We start from the raw sequence: 26,350 nt of genomic DNA, 5'->3' as shown, positions 1-26,350 counted from the left end.
CAAGGAGTTCCACAAATAAGATAACATCAAACTGTAAGAATGGAGCTGTGATCTTAATCATTAACTATTCTAAGACAACTTTCCTTGTTCTACAGCCATACCTTAACACTGTATTACCTGGAAATTGTAAAACATATTATATTTCATCCCTTTCTGTCTTATAGAGAGTTATACATAAATTTCCCTTACATTTCTGGTAGAGCTGTGAATTGTTACATTACGCATTGAAAAGATTAATGTATACTCTCTCTCTCTCTCTCTCTCTCTCTCTCTCTCTCTCTCTCTCTCTCTCTCTCTCTCTCTCTCTCTCTCTCTCTCTCTCTTCCCATATGTTCTGTAAATTAATCTTCACTCAAAGTCTCCCTGCTCTTTGTAACTATCAAATGTCAATGCAAGGGTGAAATTATTGTTTTACTGGTGCTACAAGAAAATATAAGAAACAGTGGGGAGAATGTTGCTCTGATTTCTCTTTCTTGTGTTATGTTTGCAGCCGAGGATGAGTGAAGAAACTTCCTCTGTTAATTATAATCGTAACGCAGAGAGAAGGAAAAAGAAGTTAAGTTTTATGAGGAAGATGATTCGGCATAAAAATGAAGCAAGGAAGATCCGCATGTCATTTTATAAGAGCGAATGAAACGAGAGGCAGAAAGAATTTAGTAGCAGTAGAAAGAAGATGATGTAGTAGTAGTAGTAGTAGTAGTAGTAGAAGAAGAAGAAGAAGAAGAAGAAGAAGAAGAAGAAGAAGAAGAAGAAAAGAAGAAGAAGAAGAAGAAGAAGAAGAAGAAGAAAAATCTCTACAAGTCATCCTGTAAAATAGAAACAAAACGAGAGAGAGAGAGAGAGAGAGAGAGAGAGAGAGAGAGAGAGAGAGAGAGAGAGAGAGAGAGAGAGAGAGAGAGAGAGAGAGAGAGAGAGAGAGAGAGAGAGAGAGAGAGAGAGAGAGAGAGAGAGAGAATATTACAGAATCTCTCTCTCTCTCTCTCTCTCTCTCTCTCTCTCTCTGGACCATTTATACTCATGCAATAAGTTAAAATGTTTTGAATGCAGTTTATTAATTGAACGATAATAGCATGGCTTCTGACAACATGAAAAACAGAAGCCACGTGCTCTACCAGTCTTTCTCCTTCCGTTCAGGGCAAAACCTTGTCTGTCATGAAAAACGTGAGCTTCAGAAACTGTTCGACAAAATTGTACACGTCAATCTAATCAGCAAAGGGATTATTTAGAATAGATACCTGGTTCAATCTTCTTTCTGTGTCAATACATGTCTAATCTCCGGCGCTGTTGAGGGAAATACTAAACTAAGAGCAAGAACCGGGTCCCTAATGGCGGCATCGATGAAATGACCTTTAAATACTTCTAATTGCAGTGATGTCACATTCAGCTCCTTTGCCAACGTGCTAATATTGAACACGAAGACCTCATGGCTGGAGAAACTCTGAGGAAAGTCAACATCATGGAGGAATTTTTCTCTCTCACGACGTAACTAATGAGACAATATGTGATATTTACTCTATGCCCCATAATAATAAACGAGAGAATAGATATATAGATAAATACCCAAAAGTATAAATACGTAGATAAGTAATTAAATGAATAAATAAATAAATAAATAAATAAATAAATAATTCAACCCTCAAAACACGTACATCAACAGAATTAAGTAGAAATTTACTCTCGTATTTACTTACATTCTTTTCGTAAATGATGTAAACCCAAGAATTATTTTTTTATATTTCCTAGATAAAGAGAAAAAAAATTCTAACAAGATCTGTGCAGGAGTAAACAAGTTGTACAAAGAAGACAGCACTATTTACACAACTCATGGCCATTACCGTACATGAACAACTTCTCTGATTCCAATAAGTATTACACGGTGAAGGCTTATGGACCAAGTACTCGTGTAAACCCAAAGGTATATGACTAAATGTAGGAAGACTTGCTATAAGCCATACAGCAGCAGCAGGATGTATGTATGTATGTATGTATCTATGCATGTAAGTACGCAGGGAACATTCATGTATGTATGAATGTATGGATGGATGAATACCGACATGCGTATGACGATTGGTGAAGATCTGATAAAGATCTATTAGCTGATGTGTGAAACATTGAGGCTACATCTTTCAGCCTCGCACCCTCACTCCATCCCCGAAAAAAAAAAGAAAAAAAAATGGCGAATGTTTCATATGTTCCAAAAAAGTTGCATATTGGGTTTTCTTACAACGCTCGTCTATGAATCAGCAAGAGTTGAAAAAATAGTCACTTTGGAATCATCTTCAGATTGCAGTTCTCAAACAAAGGTCATGAGAATGTAGCAGCTTTCTTTCTCGCTGCCATGATTTGCAGCCACTAGTCTCCCGTAGACTTCTAATAAACACTGGCGGCCTGCTGAATGCACATGTGCTATGCGTGTCGCCACCTGTTTATGTAAATAGTGTAAACATGCAGAGGATGCTGGTGACGGAGCTGACAGACACACACCGTCCTGTAGATTTGAAATGTGAGGATTCCTAGACTGCTGTAGAAGCTGAGACCGCGCAACAAAAGGTCAAGGTCATCAAAAAGAGATAGTATACCAACTATGCCTGATTACTGTTTGCCGCTTTACCAACAAAGAAAAAGTAATGCGTATTTAAACATTTCTCTTTGGTGTGTGTGTGTGTGTGTGTGTGTGTGTGCGTGTGTGTGTGTGTTTGTCTGTGTATGATTATTCCCACGGCTTTCATTCTCCTCGTGGTGCTCTTCCTGTGAAAATTATGCCCCATATGGTTCATTCTATGGGCGAGGTTGTGACCTTTCACACACATTCTGGGAGGGTGTGTATGTCACCCCTCACGGCAGGCATGTGGTGCCAATTAATGGAAACCGGTAGCAATCTGAAGCTGCTAAGTGTGTGTGTGTGTGTGTGTGTGTGTGTGTGTGTGTGTGTGTGTGTGTGTGTGTGTGTGTGTGTGTGTGTGTTGAAGAAATTTTGCCAAGACAATCACTGCTTCCACCACAGTGACCTATCCAACTGACACTCCCTATTTGTCACTGTCATCTGAATTACCTGCGTGACACATAGTGATTACCTGTAGTGAGAGTAACGTAACACCTTCCCTCAAAAAGCCCAAAAAGGTGTGGTTACTCGGTAGGTAATTTCTGAAGCCGACTAATTATAAGAATGGACTTAAACTTCTCAATCACGTGCTAGAAAGGAACACACACACACACACACACACACACACACACACACACACACACACACGCAAACCAGTTTCTAGTTTCTTCTAAAATACTGTTTCCGTTTTTTCCTCTCCTGAACTTCACGTGGGTACGCGGTTGGTTACATTCAAGGCTTGCAGGTTGGCAGTGTTGGGGCGTGTGGCAACTTGCTGTGGCGGGGACTGCAAGAGCTATAAAGAGAGTCTCCGTTCGCCTTCTTGTACCACACTTGCTTTTCACCGCCAGACGTCGGCAAGGTAAGGATGCTGATACTACCAAACACGTAAATAAATTAACTCTGAATTGCTGAACTAATTAATACTTTCTCTCTCTCTCTCTCTCTCTCTCTCTCTCTCTCTGTCCATCTGTCTGTTTTCGTCTATCTATTTGTCTGTCTCTGTCTGTCTGTCTGCCTCTCTCTCTCTCTCTCTCTCTCTCTCTCTCTCTCTCTCTCTCTCTCTCTCTCTCTCTCTCTCTCTCTCTCTCTCTCTGTCTGCCTCTTTCTCTCTCTGTCTGCCTCTTTCTCTCTCTGTCTGCCTCTTTCTCTCTCTCTGTCTGCTCTCTCTCTCTCTCTCTCTCTCTCTCTCTCTCTCTCTCTCTCTCTCTCTCTCTCTCTCTCTCTCTCTCTCTCTCTCTCTCTCTCTCTCTCATTATTTAATTATTTCCGGCATCACTGGCAATGTCAGGCACTGGCACTCTTAAACACTGCCCCAGGTCACTTTACAAGTTGACCATTCAGTCAGACACTTTTTTTTATCTCGACAGAAGGCAATTTTTTGATAGAGGTGGTATTACTCTTCTGGTTATCCTTGCTGGCACCACTTCATCTTATTTACGCTATATGATTTAATAAGTTTGCAAGTTTCCATCAGTCACACCTTAATCACATAATTGAAAATGGAACATTTCTCTCTTTTAAAAGTCTTTCTTTCCTTTATACTTTTATCTTAATTTTCTTTATTTAGCTGTTAATCATTGTCATCTGTGTGTTGGTCTCAGAAAATTATTAATTTAGAAAAGCTTTATGCTCTTACGGAAACAATTTAAAAATACCACATTGATTATTAGCCTGTTCATCATAAGATTTCTTCAATGACAAAGTAAAATTCTTGCTAAACTATCACTAAAAACATGAAAAATAACATCAGAAACCACAATGGCGTTTACTCAAATCTGTTCATGAAAAGTAGTAGAGAAGCTGTAACGTTTGGGAATGCGGTTCTGTTACACGAAGGAAAGCCACAGCCATGTAACACTAGAAACTTGTACAAGGCGGCGACAAGGTGAGATTTGTGTAGGAAAGCTTCAAGGTCTACATTTAGCTGGAGTACTAATCCTAAGACAGTGAAAATTGATTATCTTCTATTTCGAATTTATTACAGTAATTAAGTGACGGAAATTTCAATGCAATTAACGCAGCAATCCTAATGAACTGCTGAATATTCACTGTCATTTTCACCTTGCTGTTATGATAGCAACAAATTCCTAGGAGAACAGCTTGTTATTAGGGATATTTCATAGATTATTTACCTTCTGTAACCACTCCCCCACAAAGAAATGTCATCGTGAACTGATAAGGAGAATAAATAGATAATTAAACAAATAGATAACTAAATAATAAACATAATGAAATAAACAAACAATTAAGAAAGCAAGAGGTTGAACTGTATACAACTCAACATCAATCAAGTTTCATACAATCCAGTACATCAACACACTCCGCAATACTACAGAGAGTGGAGGCAACACTAATTGGCTCATTAACTCCCTTCACTCTCACTCCAAGAAAGAAAGAGATTGAACTGTATACAACTCAACATCAATCAAGTTTCATACATTCCAGTACATCAATACACTCCGCAATACTACAGAGAGTGGAGGCAACACTAATCGGCTCATTAACTCCCGTCACTCTCACTCCAACTATATTATTTCCTATCAACTCTCACTATCAAGGAGTTGCATCACTTGGTATACTTCACACATCACCTGGCTTATCTTTTCATGACTCTCAGCTTATGGACGATACATGTTTTGCGTTCCAGATTACTTAAATCGCTGACCATCTGTTAAATTATCTTGATTTCATATTTTCTTGATTTATTTTCAGTTGGGGTAATGTATCTGAATTTATTCATTTCATTATATTCTCGGTGTAACGAACTGTTTTCTTCTCAACTTTCCCTTCCTTGTATATATGACTTAAATACCTCCAGAAGAAACGTGTTTTATTAGATGCTTCTAAATGCATCACAAACTTGATCAAAATCTCGATGTAATGAAGTGGCACTCTGTTGCTTTCTCGTTTTTACTGCAAACCCTCGATGTGTCTCTGCTAGTGTTGATAATAACATAAACATCTCCAAAAAAAAAAAAAAAAAAAAAAAAAAAACTCCCATAAAATGTAAGGTGGTTGATAAAGTTGCTTCTCCTTCCAGTATTTTCTTCGATTCGAATACACACAAAAGAATCTAGTTTCTTTGGTCTCTTACTCATCTTCCTTTCTGAACTAGTTAGCAATACTGCAGGTTTTATCAGGAAGAAGGTATTCGTGCCACCATTTACAACTCGCATGATGGTCGCTCGTGTGAAGGTTACTTATATCTTAAAAGGAGACAGTTCCGTAGTATGTTATTGTTGTCTGTGTTTGTTTGGGTTTGCGTATCAACTAACGGTAAACTGTACTTGCCTTTATGATCAAGTACTCGCTTATTTATTTCTTTGTAGAATTGTACAATGGAAAAATAATATATGATTACGTTCACCGGGACGCACGAACGAGCACACACACACACACACACACACACACACACACACACACACACACACACACACACACACACACACACACACACACACACACACACACACACACACACACACCTAATATCCCCTTAAAAAAATACGTCTTCACTTTCTTATCCATTTTTTTTCGTAAGTAAATAAATGACAGTAAATAAATAGAATAGGCATAGTATATCTCTGGCCAGTGTCGTCTTGCAGGCACCACCCACACGATACGATCTGCACTAATGGTATGTAACCTCATTATATTATCCCTTCCAGTTACACCTTCACCTCACCCTTACTTTCACTCCTTGGACGATGTAAAAGGCACAGTACAATTCTTTAGTTTCAGATTTCCCTGCTTCAGACCAACCTCTCTCTCTCTCTCTCTCTCTCTCTCTCTCTCTCTCTCTCTCTCTCTCTCTCTCTCTCTCTCTCTTGCACTTCAATTTCTTTATATCCAAGACAAACTTTTGCGTGCGTGTCACTACAAAACAGCCTTGCTTCGTGTAGCGTGATACATTGCAGCAGTGAAGCGTGACATGACAAGCAAATGAAGCACTCGCGTCATGTCACTCGCCTGCTATGTACGCTGTCAAAATTGGGCTCATATCCTATTAAACTGAAGTAGATGATTTACACTTGCTAATAAAGAAATAAAAAGTGATATCTATGAGCTTTACACACACACACACACACACACACACTCTCTCTCTCTCTCTCTCTCTCTCTCTCTCTCTCTCTCTCATTAATGTATGTTTGTGGAGTAACATGCAATGAATGAATTAATTAGTCACTTTCTTCCGTAATTATGTCATAATGCCAATTAACTAACTGTCTTTTCCTTTCTCGATTCAAGGTATTAATTCTCTCTCTCTCTCTCTCTCTCTCTCTCTCTCTCTGTCTGTCTGTCTGTCTGTCTGTCTGTCTGTCTGTCTGTCTGTCTGTCTGTCTGTCTGTCTGTCTGTCTGTCTGTCTGTCTGTCTGTCTGTCTGTCTGTCTCTCTCTCTCTCTCTCTCTCTCTCTCTCTCTCTCTCTCTCTCTCTCTCTCTCTCTCTCTCTCTCTCTCTCTCTCTCTCTCTCTCTCTCTCTCTCTCTCTCTCTCTCTCTCTCTCTCTCTTAAATTAAAATCGTACTTCCCTCTCACCACACACATCCATCATCACAACCACGCCGCTGACTGACCTTCAAACTTCCTGATTAACAAAAACATCTATTACATTTCTCCTTCCTAAAAAGAATCGACGCAAGAAGACAAAAAATGGCAACTTTTACAGATATTTGTTCTTACTAGACTTTCTTATAAACGTTCATAATCGTATTTACTTTTCATTTTATCTTGTACAAATTTAGAAGTACATTTTTCGGATAGTACTCAAACTATCTCCCTTCAGTCAGTCAAACCTTTCACTGCTAGAAATTCGTCTCCCATAATTCCTTATAACTTTTAGACACATTATTGTACTAAAGCATGTTGAATATTCCTGTGGCTCAGACAACACGAAACCAATCTTTCATTCTTTTCTTCTATCTGTCCCTCCAAATCATATTTTTACACTGCTCTAAATGTTACCAAAATACGACGGAGCTCAGGTGCGTGGTCTATAATAACAGATACCAAGAGTGGGAGAAAGAAAAATTGAAAGGTTATTGATTGAACTGAAAAGAAAGCGAGACATGAAAAAAAAAAGCGAGGAAAAGCATAAAATAGCTGTCACAACACAAGTGGGGTGAATATATCGTGTTTCCTGTCATCTGGCGCGGTTTCCCTTCACCTGGCCGAGGCGGGTTAGGTCACGCACTGCTGACTCATGCATGCTGCGACGTAACCTGGGCCGATACATCTTCCTCGCCACATTCGGACCGCATATGAGGCCACTCCCTAACTCATACTTTATGACCGCTCTTTTGTCAATGTTAACGATACTGAAGCCAGTTTACCTTTCGCCACGTGCAGGACTGATGTTAATTTTAATCTCTGTTAACCTTTCCTTAAGACAGAAGAGGTGTGGACAAAGGTTAATCGCATGGACGAAATATGATTAATAAAAAAATTCAACTTATTCATGGGAGCCAATAGCAACTACTTCATACATCACCTTGAGGGCTCTTCACTTTCCCTGACACAAGAACAAAGTGTAACGCTGTACGTGGACATGCAATCAGAGAGATGGAGAAGGGCAGACGGTATATAATGACCTTATGATACGAAAGTACTTATTAATCATGAATATTCCTGAGTTGCTTCCAGGTCCACTCAAAAAGTTGTCTTACTCGGCATCACAATTAAGGCATTCGATTCCCTTCACTGAGACGAATGCAATACAGAGGATTATACCATTTCTCTTAAGTGGCGCTGAGAGCACATTAGACTGGAACCTATCTGAACATCTCTCATGGCTATCAATTCAGGTTCGATCACTGCGAACAAAAAAGAAGAAAAAAAAAGATGAAATAATAAGTGATCAAAGGGAGAGGCGGTGTGGTCAACATGAAAAGGAAAACAATATCTATAACCCCCGCTCTCTCTCTCTCTCTCTCTCTCTCTCTCTCTCTCTCTCTCTCTAGGACTTAGCTTTTGTACACCTTCTCCTTTGTCTCAGCTTTCACTGGCTTGACCCTCAAGTGCTGTTTAGATCTTGTCATTGGTGCTTGTCAGAGAGAGAGAGAGAGAGAGAGAGAGAGAGAGAGAGAGAGAGAGAGAGAGAGAGAGAGAGAGAGAGAGAGAGAGAGAGAGAGAGAGAGAGAGAGAGAGAGAGAGAGAGAGAGAGAGAGAGAATAATTTTAATTTGGAGTGTCACCTTCACTTGACAGATTATAGACGACATGGAAAGGACCTCGATATAAAAAAAAGTTTTGAAAGTTGCACTGAGATGATTTACATTATAGCCTTTGAGTTGACGGGGATGAAAGTTGATTAAGATACATTTGACACGAGGGATGAAAAGTGAAGATAATAGGATAGAGAGGCCGTGAGACAAGGAAAAGGAGAACAGGGAGTGCGGTTATAAAAAAAAAAATATGTATGGTGACTTGAGTTTATGAATAGCTGCAGGTGAAGTGAAGGTGATGGAAGAGACTTATGAAAAGGTCATCTCATGCGTGGTGTGTTGGTTCGTTGTAGCTGCAAATGATAAGCAATAAGAAAAAAAAAAAATAAACAGATAAATAAGTGAATCAAGAAATAAAGAAAACAAATATGTGAATAAATAAGCAAATATATAAATTCATTGTAAATAAAGAAATAAGCAAAACAAATAAGTGAATATACAAATAAGCCTATGAATATATGAATGAATAGGTAAATAAACAAACAAAGATACAGGTTCTAATATCTACTATACTCTATACACCCTCTGTAAGAAACACCACACATCTACCAAGAAATTAAAACGAAGTAGTACAGAAATAAAAAAAACAACAACTTAAAATCAATGAAAATGCTAATGCAATCAATAAAAACATACATTATAATACATTCACAACTTATTACCTGAGACAAAACATATCTAATCTCTCAACACCTCTTTCTTTCTCACGACGAAACAGGTTAGTAATTGCTTTTTTCACACCGTACAATTAGTTCCCCACTGAAAGAGCCATTGTAACACCTCGCTACACGTTTCTGGCTAAAAGGAGTAAGTAGCGGGCGTCTCCGATGTCGCTCTTAATTAACGAGCTGGGAAACGTTCTGATGTCAATGCTCTAGTGTTTTGTTAAGTGTCTTGGTTACTATTCTTGTTTTTGAAGAAGGAAGAGGAGGAAGAAGAAAATAAACAGGAAGATAGTAATGGTAGAAAGCGAAGAGAAGGAGGACATTAATGGACGCTAAACTAACAAACATGTGACAAAACGAGGAAGGACTGAAGTAGACGAGAGACAGGTCATAAAGGAGACGAGAAAGGAAGAGAAGAAAAGAAGTTTAAGGTTGGCATTCACCCCTGATCCAGTTCACTTTCCCTTTCGACGAGGAGAACCTTGACTAAACCGCTTAGCCCAACCGACCCTTTCCTTTCCCCGACCGACCTCTGTTACTTTCCCCGACCAGTTTTTAAAGTGAGGTGGGGTCAGGTCCACCTGGTTCTCGACCGCAGAGACTCCGGGTACACGCGTTATGCAGTCCGCTGTTACGATAAGAGGTTCTCGCTGCTGTGAAGAAATTATGTGTGTTTGATAGTGTAAATACCTGCCACAGGGAACTCGGATATAGCTCATTGTTTGGGTTTGTTTATTAATGCCATAGGTAATAAATGCTCAGGTGACTTTAGGAGTATATTTACGGGAACATGATATTTTTAATTGTGTTGTTGACGATGATTAAGTATTTGGTAGGAATAATACATTATTTAGTTTTATTTCAATTAATGCATAGAGAGAGAGAGAGAGAGAGAGAGAGAGAGAGAGAGAGAGAGAGAGAGAGAGAGAGAGAGAGAGAGAGAGAGAGAGAGAGAGAGAGTAACAAACACTATATGAATTCAGCATACTCAAGAATAACACCTACAGACTCCTACTTCATTCTCTATTACCCTTCCTCAAGATCACACGTTTCTTCCTCAGATGATCCGCTTTGTGGCGCTACTGGCGACCCTCGGGTTAGCCCTGGGCGGCCCCTCCCCTGACCTCCCCGCGACAGGCTATGGTGCACCTCCACCCCCAAGCTATGGCCCTCCCCCAGCTCCCACTTACGGCCCACCACCCTCCCAGTGCTACCCACAGATCAAATACGTCACTCAGTACCAGACGAAGGTTGAGCAGGTTAGTAATGGTGGCTGGGATTGGTAACAGTGGTGGTGGTGTGGCTTATAAACACTATTATTGTATTTTCTCGTTCTTGTTAAACTTTATCTTTTCATTGGTTTGGTCTCCCTCTTTCCTGTAATGATGATGATGATGATGATGGTTGCTGTGTTGTTCCTTGTATTGTTTAGATAAATTGCAGGTTAGTTAATCCAATACAGATTAATGCTTTTTCTAATAAAGTATAAAGATGAGGAATTACGACGTTTATGATTGGTGGAGATAGTCATATATTACTTTTCTATTGGTTAAAACACTTTATACAATACAACATCACTGCTTTTGACAATTATGCACTACTTAACACTCACATGGATCCGATCTGCCGCAGGTGCCGGTTCACAAGACAGTGTACAAGACCCAGCTGGTGCCCACGACCCTCTACAAGACCCACCTGCAGACTCAGCTCATCACCAAGTACGAGCGCCAGTATGTGCCTAAGTACGTCACCACCACCTACGAGCAAACCCGAGTCGTGCACAAGACCCAGTACGTGCCGGACATCAGGACCCAGTACGTGACCGAGTACATGACGGACACCAAGTACAGCAGCGTTTACCTCACCAAGACCTCCTACGTCACCCAGATAGTCACCACGACGCAGGTTCGCTACTCTACACAGGTGGAGTACACACCACATTACATCACCACCACTCAGCACGTCACCAAGCTGGCATACTCCACCCAGCTGATCCCACAGTACACCACAGTTGTCAAGCACCAGCAGCGTTACATCACCCACTGCCCAGAGCCTACCTACGGTCCCCCACCAACCTCCTATGGCCCTCCTGAGCCTATCTACAGTCCCCCTGAGCCTATCTACAGTCCCCCTGAACCTATCTACAGTCCCCCTGAGCCTATCTACAAAGCCCCTGAACCAACCTATGAACCTCCAGCGCCCATTTATCACGCCCCCGAGCCACCTGCGCCATCTTACCAGGCACCGGCGCCCACCTATGGAGCCCCTACCCCTACTCCGTCTTTTGGGTACTAAGCGCCCTCCCCCACAACGCTGCTCTTCAGAGACAAGTCAGATATTAGTTGTAGAGAAATGATCCACGATTTAGTTTTTTTTTTATATTGTTTCTCCAGTTTCCCTAGCGTTAAGTCCTCTGTGTGTTATAGATATAGGTCTATTGTCCGCAACAGAGACGACGTAAGTTGCATGTATAATATCATTCTTATTAACTGCATGGTTTTAACTCTCATTGTGTGTGTGTGTGTGTGTGTGTGTGTGTGTGTGAAAGACAGAGCACTAAGATTTCAAAGTCAGGGAGGTAAATTTTTCATTTTTTTTCCACGTTCTTCAACATGCAACATTCACCTGAGCGTGGGCGAGTCTATCTTCTCACTGTTACTTAAGTGTACTATTTCCTTTCCCTTTCTCTGAGCTCTCGACACTGACTCGAGGCTCCGGAACTGAAGTCACTCATGGGTGTCGTTGTTTCAGGTTCGATGATTTCATTTATGTATCTATCTGTTTATTCATTTGTTTCTTCTTCTTCTTATTATTATTATTACTATTATTATTATTTTTATTATTATTATTATTATTATCATTATCATCATTATAAGACTATGTGCCAAGCCTAGCATATGAAGAGAGAACCATAAGTAAAGGAATAGATAAGTATGAACTCGAATAACGAAATAACGTACAATCAAAGTGAAAGTCTCTTCTGCTTCCTTCTTGTTAGCTACACAATAAAATGTGCCCGAGTGAGGTGTTCCCAGCATCCATCCAGCTTCGTTCCCTTCAGCAGCCTTTTGTGAGAGCCATGCATTTCAAGCCCCAGGTTCAAATCAAGCATTGTTGGCATCCAATCCTATTAATAGTGTATAATTTTGTTGGTCTTGTATTCCTTTCTTTTGTTTTAAATCTAATTCTTTTCACTGTAATTTTAAATATTGTATTGTTCGCACTTGAACCTAGTGATAGGGTTACGTGAATTATTTTTTTAACGTAATTTTTTTTTCTCTTCTTCTTTACCTTGACTTGTTTTTTTTTTCATTTTTTCTTTATAATTTGCCGTTGTCCATTATTTAAGAGCGCCCCTCCCAGTCTTCACGAGGCGGAGGTACGAGTATGTGTATCTAACATTTGCATAAGTGTCATTGTTGTAGTGTATCATTTTACCACTTTGTTTTCACTTGTTTTTACAACACTAATAAAGCCATGAATTAAGTGATGTACTTATTCTTTCTTTCATATAATTTACACACACACACACACACACACACACACACACACACACACACACACACACACACACACACACACACACTATGAATGCATTCTTAGAAGAAAAAGCACAAAAATAGAGAAAAAAAAAATATTGTACTACATTCATACAACATTTGTGACATAGAAGACATTCGCAGAGAGAGAGAGAGAGAGAGAGAGAGAGAGAGAGAGAGAGAGAGAGAGAGAGAGAGAGAGAGAGAATATTACCTGGCTCAGACTACACATTCAACTACTAATAACAATACGACATCTGTTACTTAATTAAATTTGAAAAATCCATCGATCATCTTACTGACCGAAAACAAACCACAAACACTAAGAAGCCTGATTTTCTCGATGGCTCATTTCACCCTCATTGCTCTCTGTTTTTATGCTCTGAACTTGCACTATAGAACCTGATTTAAATTGAAAAGATCTCGAAAACATACTTATCATCTATACTTCATCCTTCATTCATTTTCATAATGCAGACAACTGTGATGGAATGGAGTGTAGCAACTCATCACTTTCAGATCGAAGTCAGGTTGTGGCTGAAGCAAGGCAGTGATTAATTAAGTCAATCTTATCAACAGTACAGACCCGTGGTGAGCTGATGGCAAACTGTCCACTGAGATTCATTCGCTGGTCGTGACTTTATTTACAGGATACATAGCATGGAAAGAAGTTAGCGATGAGACTGCAGTCACTGCCGCTACACTTTACTACCTCTGTACATCAGTGGTAAAAAAGAATTTAGTGCACTCTAGTTACTTTTATTTATATCTTAACATTTGTCATGTTGATTCTAGTTTCTGGTAATTCATCTAATAAAAAACAATATATCTGCACCAAACTCCTACATTTTGAAGCACCAAATTTACATGGACAAGGTGTTTGTAATAGAGAATGTCTAAGAAAAGCAGCCTTCACTCTTAGATTTCTCACCCATTAAAAGGAACATCTCGGTAGCTTTCCACTAGACACCTTCAGTGCTATTGTCGCTGGTCTATAAAGAAGAAATCAGAACCTCTAAAGGATTTGTTGCAAAACATGGTACATTTCTGCACCATAACACGAAGCTTTGTCCCAGCAGTGTTTCCTAGTTGGTAAATAAATGAAATCCCTTATTCCCGATCCTACATCCATCTCCACGTACACGTGTTCAAGTTGGCATTGGTAGTGGTATTTCTACTTCAAGCCATGTTGTCACATAGTGAACACACCACCTCTACAACAGAGAGAGAGAGAGAGAGAGAGAGAGAGAGAGAGAGAGAGAGAGAGAGAGAGAGAGAGAGAGAGAGAGAGAGAGAGAGAGAGAGAGAGAGAGAGAGACCATAGCTATGTCTAGGGTATGGGCGGTATCCTCGATCTCACGTCTCAGTGAATGACCACGAAACGGCATTAAATTCAATTGACCTTAGAGCAAACCCCGTAGATAAGGAGTAAGCCTCGCGCTAGGCTGGATATTCTTCCACTGAATAAAGGTAAATAGAAGTCCTAACATACCGATCTGAGTGATGCTAGTACTAATTAACGTTCTAGAAATGCGACTCTGAATATCAAAGTAACTACGTGGATTCGTGTGTACCGTATATCTCTTTCATTTTTGTATAATAGCTACAACATTGAATATGATAAAAACAAGACCACATATTTATACTGCTACTGCACTATAAGTACCCACAGGTGAACCCATTTGGAGAGAAAGGAAGTAAGGTTTAAAGGTAAAAGGAAATGAGAGATAAAAACGTACAGAAATGAGAGAACATGACAGATCAACCTCATAACATAAAAGGCAGGCTCATAAACACACCTTCACAATGACGCCAGTGGACACAAAGGCTAGGTATGATATGGAGTGTATGGACATCCTTTTAACGCCCCAAAGACTCGCAAAACATCAATGGAATCCCCGCTGAGACAAAAGGAGTGAAAGGCTACACATGTCTAAGGTTTTTGTGGGTTATATAAAATTAGCTGACGAAGAACTAGGTTAAATGGGATAGAATGAAAGCAACGCCCATTTCTCTGACCACCTGACCTTCAAGACCTAATTACCCTCAGGCAGAGAAGCAACACAAAAGAAAAGGAGGGTGTGACAGTGACGCATACAAAAGAAAGGGAAGGACCTCAGGAAGACAAAAAAAGAGGACGGAAGGCATAGATGCGAGAAATTCATGTATAGAAGTAAAGGAAACAAAAGAAAAAAGTAAGTAGGTGAAATAGAACATAGCAGGAAGAGATAAGAAAAAAGAAAGAAAGAAAGAAGGAAGGACAGAGGGAGGAGAGGAAGTATTAAAATTAAGGAAAGAAGGAAGTATTTCTAGAGAGACCTTGAGAACACACACACACACACACACACACACACACACACACACACACACACATTGCGGCAACCGGACCAACTTAACCCAGATGAAAGTGAAAGGAGATGACCGGATGGGGAAAGAAAAAGAGGAATGGGGAACAGAGGGTAGAAGATGAAAAAAAAAAGATGTATATAATGTTGACAAGGATAAAATTGATTGTAAATTAGTGAGTCGCTTAATCATAATCCGTCACAGTAATAATAATAATCGTTGTTACAATAATAATCCCTTCAATACCGGGACAGATTTTTACCTTGAGATTTGTGTACGATTAGACCATTTCATTGACATAACGAAGGACCTATGGAGGTCAGAAGATTAATGGTCACAGTCTTCACTATTTTAATCCCCCATATAAGTTTCTGAAGTTGTATGAAATCACCAAATAGTAACCAAAATGAATATGGAAAGCCATCATGGTACTGGAACGACTTAAATCTAGCTTGCATCTATGAAATTGTAAGAAGTTTACGTACATCACAAAACTAGACTGGGTTAGAGGCAATGGATAAAATTTGACTGAAAGCTGTGAAATTATTTGAAGATTAGTGCAAGTTAAATTGAAAATGTTACACTATTAAACAGCAATATTACCATAGCGATCTCTTTCTTCCATCGATTTTTTTCCTTGTGAGTCTATATTAGTTCAGGGCCTCATGTCAAAGGCTACAAAAGGTTACGAGAAAACAGTAGCCATATATCGCTTCATAGGACGGTAGGTGGTATACAAGGTGACGCCCTCGTACCTGCTACCGACTACAGTATGAAAGGAGACAATCCCAAATCGTCTCTTATTAATTAGATATAAAATTATGAAGATAAGAAAACGTAAAGTATATTCTGGAAAGGAGACCACTGAGGAAAAAAATGTTGGTAATAGCCTATATTATGTGTACCGCAGTCAGAAGGGCAAATATCTTCATAGTACACCTCGTAATCATGGAATTTGCTTTAAACTCTTTTGGGAACCTCTAACTTTTATATAGAGATAATAGATGGATAAATAAATAAGAAAACAAATAGAATAAATAAAAAGCAGACTATTTACACAACTTACTAGTAATTGTTTATCTTTCAAGGTATAATTGACTTACGTATGGAAGCAACAGTTGAAGATCGAAGTGGTCATGTCGCTGTGGCTGGCAAACTCTCCACAAATCATTTTAGAAAAGGAAAATAAATCACAATGCTTTAGTGGGCCATAGTTTACCATTTCTATCTCTTGTTCTCTGACTCCACATTAAAAAAAAAAAATATATATATATATACTTCTCACTTGGGAAAAAAAAATATAAAGTAAAAAAAAAAAGAAAAAGAAAACTGAATATTGCGTAAAACACTCTTGCAAGTCAATTACGTGTACAGTAATAAAATATGATAAAATTAGGTAATCTGATAGGTTTGATTCTTGTCAGAAATTGTTATTCAGATTTTCTAGAGAGAGAGAGAGAGAGAGAGAGAGAGAGAGAGAGAGAGAGTCCTGACATGACTCTTGGTACGCCCTGGTTTTCTGATCACCTCCGCCAAGTCCCCTCACTTACATCTGCACAGAAGGAGAAAAACCATGCAATCTACCATCTACGTATTATAAGGCGTTAAGAGATGCAGCACTCTCGACCTTTCACTCGCATAGACGGACCCAAGGTTACAGTTTACTAACTTTACACGTACATACTTTACTTTCTTATCAATCCAACGCCAATCACTCCAGAAACCAATCCAGACTGACCCTCGCCCTTGATACACCTACTTAACCCCTTCGTGTCGCTAGCTGGAGTATGTGATGAAGTAATGATATAGTACACTTCTACCTCGATTAGGGACTTTTTCCTTCCCAGAGCAAAATGTATCGTCTCTACTTGAGCATGAGTACTCTTGGGGGCTGTCTGAATTATATAACTATTATTTCAACTTTTCTTTCATAGCTTGAGCTCATGACTCATCAGATTGCCGACCCAGTAATAAGAATGTAGACTCCTGAGCTGGCGGCGACTTTATCTTTTTCAAGTGAGATTTTGACTTTACGACTTTGCCATCGTATATGGTACTACTGCGATTTTGTGACTCCATTTTTGGCTCCCACAGAGCGACTTGTTACTTTCTGACTGTGGATTACAAATTAAACTTTAGTGCGATATAACAGAAAGAAACTTTTATAAGCCAGAGAAACACAGATTTATTATTCATTTGTATTTTCTAAGTTAAAACACATCATAAAATAATATCTACAGGTCCTCCTTCCCCTCTTCTCCTCCTCCTCCTTCGGGTAGGACTGAGACTACAACACACTCCACACACCGGGAAGACGAGGCAACAACCCCTCGAGTTACATCTCGTACCTATTTACTGCTAGGTTAACACATTAAGAGGCTTGCCCATTTGCCTCGCCGCTTCCCAGGACTCAAACCCAGACCCTCTCTGTTGTTGTTGTTGTTGTTGTTGTTGTTGTTGTTGTTGTTGTGTGTGTGTGTGTGTGTGTGTGTGTGTGTGTGTGTGTGTGTGTGTGTGTGTGTGTGTGTGTGTGTGTGTGTGTGTGTGTGTGTGTGTGTAACCGAACAACACTCTTGAAAAACCGAACAGGAGACTTAGAGAAAATATCGAATGAAATGAAAAACAGAATACTAGGAGTGGAAAACAAGACGATGCGAACAGAAAACGAAACAGGTGCGATGTTAATGAAGACTGTCATTATGGGGCGAATGATGGTGCGTGTGGACACAAGCCACTGAGATTGAAAACATGGTTGTGAGTTTGCAGGAGATGACCGAGAGTCTCCAGAACAAGACAGGAGACCTGCAGGAAGGAACTCAGAGTCTGCAGGTCCAGATTAAAGATCTACAGAACAAGATGGCGGATTTAGAGAACATGATGGCGAAACTTTCGAACATGACAGTAGATATTGAAGACCAAACATTAGGCCTGGAAAAAGAAACATTGGATTTGCAGAATAAGACAGTCGAATTGGAAGACAAGATGACGGGTCTTTATAATTGAACTCAACAGATGCAGAAGCGAACCTCGCAGATGCAAAACAAGACCACTAGACTGAGGCGCATCAGACGTCAAAAAGAAAGTTTTGCCTGTAGATGATGATATGTTGTCCCGGAGGGAAGACCTGTAAGACAACAACGCCGGCAAGCAAAACAACCACACTACTGTGGAAAGATGAACTGTTGTAGTACAATGTTTGGCACAAGAAAGTACGCACAGTAATCTAAAGGGCAAGCCACAGTGGTGCTGCTGTGACAGACAGATGACAGAGAGGCCGAGAAGATCTGAACGAAGGCTCCACGTCCTTGTCACGGAAGGAAACAATCTTTTTCTTTGTCTTTCAGAACGGAGTGACTTTCTATGAATGACTTTTCTTTATGACTTAGTAACGCAGTATTTTAATGTCTAGTCCAAATAAAACGTGCTTTTCTGTCTGCCTTTATTGATACATGAATTACTCTTTATTCATCTCATAAACTAGATACAGACTTTATTTTTTTGTGTCATGAAGAGGAAACACACTATTCAGAAAAGCAATAAGTGAATATAACTCACACTAATTAACCCATCATATTCTGATGATAGCGACCACGCATTAGTTTTCTTGTATATAAAAAGTGGACTGACGTAACCAGCGGGATGGCACAGGGGTCAGTTTTAAAAGAACGTGTTTTCTTCCTTGTCTCTAAACTCTATAGATGAGGGTGTAACCGGTATAATACCATAGTTTGCTGATAACACACACACACACACACACACACACACACACACACACACACACACACACACACACACACACACACACACACACACACACACACACACACACACACACACACACACACACACACACACACACACACACACACACACACACACACACACACGAGATTAATCTCTGCAGACCTTATCCATGTTATTGATTCTAATTTCATATATGCATTATTGTATGTTTATATTATATGGAATAAACTTGTTGAACTTGAACTTGAGCACACACACACACACACACACACACACACACACACACACACACACACACACACACAAATAATAATAATAATAATAATAATAATAATAATAATAATAATAATAATAATAATAATAATAATAATAATAATGAAAGATCCAAACACCCCAATTGGTAGCGTCCTTTCCCAGAAAATGAAAAACACCTCATTGGAAAATTACTTTTTGAAAAATCTAGTATAAAAGAAAATAAAGAAATGATATATGATTTTTGGAAAATAGGAGAACATAGAGTAAAATTTTAAATAATAACTAATTACAGCTACAGACCCAGACAAAACCCAAACCAAAACACATCAGGAAGTGCCGATATCCAGGCTACACTTCCGCCTATCAACTGAACTGAACTGAATACCATGTTCAGGCTATGGCAAGACAGAGCTTAGGAACACGGTGATGAAAACACTACAGCACCCTCGGACTATTTCTGTTTCGGCCGCTAATTTTCTTTTTTCTCATAAAGAAAACCGAACAAATATTGCTCTACTCATTCCTTGTGAAGAATTAACCTGTGCAGATGCGAGGTGAAATGTGTGTTAAGGTTCCGTGCTGTATTTAAGTCTCTAAAAATGAAAGATCTTGGTACACCAGACTATATGTTTTGCTCTATATCATAATGTTAGTCGTATAAACTCAAGTAACTATAAAGAAATACCACGATAGAATAATAACAGAAAAATAATGGAGCGAGTAAAAGCATGGTAAATCAATAAATACATCGTAATACAGTGTTTAGAGACGACTACTCTGTACCGCGAGACGATGCTGACCCACTCCTGAATTAATCCAACCTGCGAACACTGAAAATGTGACAGTTTGGGTCCTCTCCTATTGACATTAATCAAAGTATTACGATTTATTCATAATATTACACTCAGATGGAACACTGGCCTGATGTGTTTGAGATGTGGCATTTTGTTATAGTACATTTCGCACTCTATAGCGACTGTTTAGGACCGAAAAACTATAGCTTCAGGTAGATATACAATAATGTTATCTATCGATTTTCAGTCTTAAAGTAGGGGAAAATTACAAATATTGAAGCATTTCTTTATAGTCCTCCTTGCTTCTCGAAAAGGTGCACGAACTTAGAAAAGGTTGAAGAACACTAAACTATACACCAAGAAAAAAATACAGTAAAAGAGATAAGATAAAAATGACCAACATCTCTATTATTACGGAGGCTAAGAATAATACCAAGACTAATTAAGTAATTCAGAGATAACGAAACGAACGACGATCACGAGAGCTTCCACGATAACAGTGTGTATGATAAGATGTGATTCCAGATTCCTTGATAGCACTCCGAGTTTCCAAGATAATAGTGCTATTCCAGTTTCCTCGATAGCGATGCGAGTTTCCAAAACAACGGTACCATTCCATGATAAAGATGCCTTTCCCGTTTCCACGATAATAATGCGAGTTTCCACGATCAAGATGCAATTTCAGTTTCCATGGTAACGATGCGTGTTTCCACGATGTCGATGTGGTTCCAGTTCTCACGATGCGATTTCACGACACAATATTGAAGTCCACTTGCCTGCACAGGTACTGGGACGAACCCTTTCACCCCGTAAGGGTCCACCCCAGACCCTTGGGTGCGAGTAGAGTGACGCTGCCACCTTCCTGCGCCGCAATTGAAGTTCACTTGCTTACACCGGTACTGGGACAGACCCTTTCACCCCGTAAGGGTCCACCCCACACCCTTAGGTGCGAGGAGAGTGGCGCTGCCACCTCACTGCGACGCAATTGAAGTTCACTTGCCTACACAGGTACTGAGACGAACCCTTTCACCCCGTAAGAGTTCACCCAGACCCTTGAGTGCGAGGAGAGTGACGCTGCCACCTTACTGCGCCTCACACGGGTAGCCATGAGCAATGACCCGCCACACACCACTCCCCAAACACTGTCAGTGAGTCCTTTTCACCCCGTAAAGGACCACTGGTATTGTCAGTGCCTGGTGCAATGCGCACAGCGTGCCCTCGTTCATGGCGAGTTGTTCAGCACGGTGTCATTATAAGCAGAGGTCCCGTACACACCACTCACCACCAGACTCTATGCAAGGAGCCCTTATCACCCCTTAAAGGCCCCTCACGCCATCATCTGGTGGACGGTAGACACGGCAGACTGCTTAAGGCGACCCCTTGCCTAGTGTGAGGCGCTGCAAGTTGACGACAACCAGTGAGCTTGAAGCCGCAAGGGAAAATGAGTCCACGTTAACAATGGGATTCCACGACAGGTTTGTAGAGGATAACGATCCGTTTATCGAGGGTAGCGATGCGGCGATGGCGAAACGATTCAAAGTATTATTACCTACACAGGTACTGGGACGAAACGTTTCACCCAGTCCGTGGTTATGAAAGCAGTGACAATGCAACCTTGCAATGCCTCACACGGGTCGCCATGAGCAATGACCCGCCACACATCACTCCCCAAACACTGTCATAAAGTGAGTCCTTTTTATCTAACCTAACCTAACCTAACTTAAAGGACCACTGGTACTGTCAGTGCCTGGCTCATGGCGCACAGAGTGCCCTCGTTCATGGCGAGTTGTTCAGCCCGGTGTCATTATAAGCAGGGGACCCGTACACACCACTCACCATCATATTCTATGCAAGGAGCCCTTATCACCCCTTTAGGGCCCCTCATGGCACCATCTGGTGAGTGGTAGACATTGATCTCTTGCTTATGGCGACCCTTGCCTAGTGTGAGGCGCTGCAAGTGGACGACTAGTAGTGAAGCTTGAGGCCACTAAGGAAAAGAAGGACCTGCAGCCAGTTCCTGCCTTGGGCCCCAGGCCGGACCCAACAGCCACCTCCTTCCCCCGTGCGGCGCCCAAGGCCGTCACGGCCCTCAACAACTTTAGGCCGAAAGTTCTCAATCGTCGTTTAAATCTTGATTCGAATATAAAATCGTCGATGGTAAATGAAAAATAGCTTTGGTCTGAAAGTGTGCAAGAGTTAGCTGATTAATGAAACAAGGTGAGGCAGCTTTGCTCCGGAGTATTTAATGTACTTTGCATGTTGCTGCCGTGAATGTGTACGTGTTTGTAGATAACTGGATAGAAACAGTAGACCAATGGTAGTTGTGTAACTATTGGGAACTTTTGAAAATTAGTTAAGCTTCTGGATAGAGTGGATGAGTGCACACAGGTTTGCTTGTCTTATACATAAACTGCCACCTGTAGACATAACTTTTTCTATATTATGCTCTTAGAAAAAAAGCAAACTTAGTTTCCTTTATTACCCTGATCACAATGACATGTAAATATCAATGTTTCAAATATAAGGAAACACTAGGAGAGGACCCAAACTCCCGTTGAAGTTGCCAGATTCAACAGATATCGTAATATTTCACAGAAAAGATGGTCAACTGCATATCGTATATCTTTGGATATTCTTCTGTCACATAAGGAGATATCAAGATAGGTAAAGTATTTTCAAACATGTATCTACGACAAAAACGCTATAATAGTAGAGTTAGGTTATAACTATGCATTGTGTTTTTATATACCATCTAGCTCTATTCCTGGGACAAAATTACTTCTTCCTCAATTGATAACTCGAAGTTAGTATGATATTTTCTTTCCTTCTAGGTTAGTAAGTAGACTACAAGACACCATGAACATATGAAACCCCGTAAATGAGTTTTTTTTTTCATAACTTAGAAATCAAAGTCTGATAATGAGATTGTCTATTGCCAACCAAACCGTTCTGCATAGACGTCTTCAGCGTCATAGAGACCTAATGATGTTAGCTCATGGACAGTGGCCATCCTGGCAGCGCGAAACCCCAGGGGGTTCATAAGAAGATTTCCAGGGGTACTTAGATGGCTGATTTAATAAAATCCTTTCCAGTACCATTGCATATTGAGTTCCATGTTCCATGTGATAATACTGGGGGTTCGGGTAGATGGTCTTATAACTCAGGGGGTTCTTAACGATAAAAAGGTTGAGAACCCCTGGTGTAGACAATCAAATTGATTTAACAATATCGAATAACTTAAAACACGCCTAGCAATGTTCAGAAGTCATAAAGAAACCAGATGGAATTATTGGCTTAATTAACAATTCTTTTGAGCATGTATCTAAAGATTCAATTCTCACCCAATATATATCTTTGGTTTGTCCTCTTTTAGAATATTGCGTTCAACAATGACGCCCCTATCTCCAAAAACAGAAAGACATAGATAAATTAGAAGACATTAATCGCAGAGTATGATTAATAATACTTAGCTAAGTAACAAATCATGCGAAAAGCGTCTTAAAGAATTGAATATGCTTTTATTAACTAAAAGAACGGCTCATTTACTCACATGAGTGCACTATTAGTTCCATGTCTACCCAGAGCTTCAGTAACAGTGAAAAAAAAAAAGATGTTGGTCTTGCTAGTTGATTTGCGACTTTATTTACATCGTGACGTCACGGAGAAAGCTTTGAAAATGTTGTTTATAGGAGTTGTTAGGGTTGATGAGGGAAAAAGAACAAATCTGGGACCCCAGAAATTAATTATACACTAAAAAAGCTTGCGCAAATCAACTTTCGACGAAATAACTGCCACTCTACATGAACTGTTTCCTTCAATGCAGAGTGTTGTTGGAGGTGAGGGTTGAAGACTTGTTAGGATTCAATTTGATCGCAATTGTGCATAATCTTAAGATTAGCAATTATTTTTTTTTTATGAGAAATGTAGGCTAATTTAGAGTGAGGTAGACACTCCTTTCTTTCTTTCTACTTAGCCAGGAACATATCTACAGGCATTTTCTTTTCTGTTGAATCTTCCGGTACGCCAAAAGAAGAGCAACCACCGCTTCAGCATCATCACTGGAGGAAGACATCTTGGCGGGCAGCTGTTTGTTTACATTCACTTCCCGCAAAGCCGCCAACTAGTCGATACTTTCCAGGCGCTATGTCTGACACTTTTCGACTAAAAAGGACGAGTCAGAAACTCTAAGTACGTATAAAAAAATAATAAAAAAATTAATAAATAAAAGTCGCAAATTGACAAGTGTAAAGCCGCCTTTAGTGTTTGACAGACGACAAACGAGTGTTGTGAGTTTGTCCACAAGAATACATGATGAATGATCAATAGAAGTGGTTCAGAATCATCCTGTTTTGCATGAGTTGTGACATCCACAGTAAATGGACAATAGTCTCAAACTGCGTATTTGAATATATATATATATATATATATATATATATATATATATATATATATATATATATATATATATATATATATATATATATATATATATATATATGTTACAGTTGATACGTATAATCAGTTAATACGTATATTCCCTGAAAAAAACAGTTAATACATATATTACCTGTTTCACTCAGGGAATATACATAATACCTAAAATTTCAGTTATTATACATATTACCTGAAATGTGGAGGCATTTTTTATACATATTCCCTAAACTGAAAATTGAAGGGGTGAAGTGAAAGCTGTTGTCACTTGTATGTTCACTCACTCTCCAATAGGCCTATGAACAATATGACTATTGACTACTGCCCTTTGTGAGTGTGGCAGTGGACCAGTTTTGGTGCAGGAAGTGGTTGGTATATGGTTGTTCGCAGTATGAGTAAAAGCATCACGTATCTTTCTTAGTTGTGAGCTAGGCACAGAGAGCTGGTTATGTGCTTCGCGATCGGGAAGGCAGTTGGTTAAGTAGCGAGAAAGAAGGAAACTCGAAATAAATGGTTCGAGACTATGAACCTATGACTGAACGGAACACACGGCAAGTCGGCAACTGGGCCTCAGTGTTACCTACGTTGTTGATGTGAACGTGTGTAGACTTTGGCCTGCCGAAGGTAAGGAATATATTTGTTACTTATAATTATGTTATCACTACCGATGTCCTCCCTTTTCTACAAACGTTTTACAAGTATCTCCGTGATAATCTGGAAGGACAAAGACTAATAATAAGGCCGGTGTGTGTGTGTGTGTATGTGTGTGTGTGTGTGTGTGTCGCCAGCTCTTGTCTACCTACATAAGGCTGAGGGCCTGACCCACTTTGATGTCATCACTAATATAGCCAATATACCCAAACCTTCCGTTCTAGATGGGCTTGACTCATCATCAAGTGAGAGACCTTTATTTATTTCTTTGTTTCAGTTTGACTTGTTACCTGGGTAGTGAAACCTTCTAAGTCTCTGATTGTAAAATGGATTCTGAAGCCAGAAGAGAGCAACAACTCAAGATGTCATTCTAAACTGCCATGTAACAACAAAGCGTAACAAATGTCACTTTTAGTATTGTCTTGAATTTTTACATATCATGTTTTACGAATAAAGATGTGCTGAAAATAAATGAATATCATGAGTTATCGTATTTCACAAATGTCACTTTTAGTGTTGTCTTGAATTTTTACATATTATGTTTTACGAATAAAGATGTGTTGGAAATTTTCAGTTTAGGGAATATGTATAAAAAATGCCTCCAAATTTTAGGTAATATGTATAATAACTGAAATTTTTAGGTATTATGTATATTCCGAGTGAAACAGGTAATATATGTATCAACTGTTTTTATCAGGGAATATACATATTAACTGATTATACGTATTAACTAACATATATATATATATATATATATATATATATATATATATATATATATATATATATATATATAATCAATTAATTCCTTTTGTAGAGTAGCAAATTTTCCTTCAACTGCCAGGGCTCGTTACATCCTGACACATCATTATGCCCTGCTACACCGCAACGCCCAACTCTGGGTAGGCACGATAATCGGGTTGTCAGGTGGCAGATGGAGTTTAATTCTGAAAAGTATCAGGTTATGCATTTAGGTAAAGACAACATAAACTTTAGCTATGAGATGGAGGGATGTTGGCTAGAGGCAGTAGAGGAGGGAAAGGATTTAGGAGTAGTGATACCCAGGACTATGAAATTTTCAAAGCTATGTTTAAAAGCAA

At 39.6% G+C, this 26,350-nt stretch overlaps 1 protein-coding gene across 1 annotated transcript; it reads left to right on the top strand.

Annotated features, from left to right (window-relative positions):
* Window positions 1–3,351: 3,351 nt before the first annotated feature.
* On the top strand, window positions 3,352–12,970 carry LOC123504288 (proline-rich extensin-like protein EPR1). Its single transcript, XM_045254695.1, has 3 exons — window positions 3,352–3,464; window positions 10,552–10,749; window positions 11,123–12,970. Exons 2-3 carry the CDS (start codon window positions 10,552–10,554, stop codon window positions 11,783–11,785), a joined length of 861 nt encoding a protein of 286 aa, XP_045110630.1. The 5' UTR covers window positions 3,352–3,464; the 3' UTR covers window positions 11,786–12,970.
* The last annotated feature ends 13,380 nt before the right edge of the window (window positions 12,971–26,350 follow it).

The sequence above is a fragment of the Portunus trituberculatus genome, chromosome 15, assembly GCF_017591435.1.
Source record: "Portunus trituberculatus isolate SZX2019 chromosome 15, ASM1759143v1, whole genome shotgun sequence".
Taxonomy (NCBI): domain Eukaryota; kingdom Metazoa; phylum Arthropoda; class Malacostraca; order Decapoda; family Portunidae; genus Portunus; species Portunus trituberculatus.
Note: the sequence above shows the minus strand (reverse complement) of the source record. Positions and strands in the feature narration are given on the sequence as shown.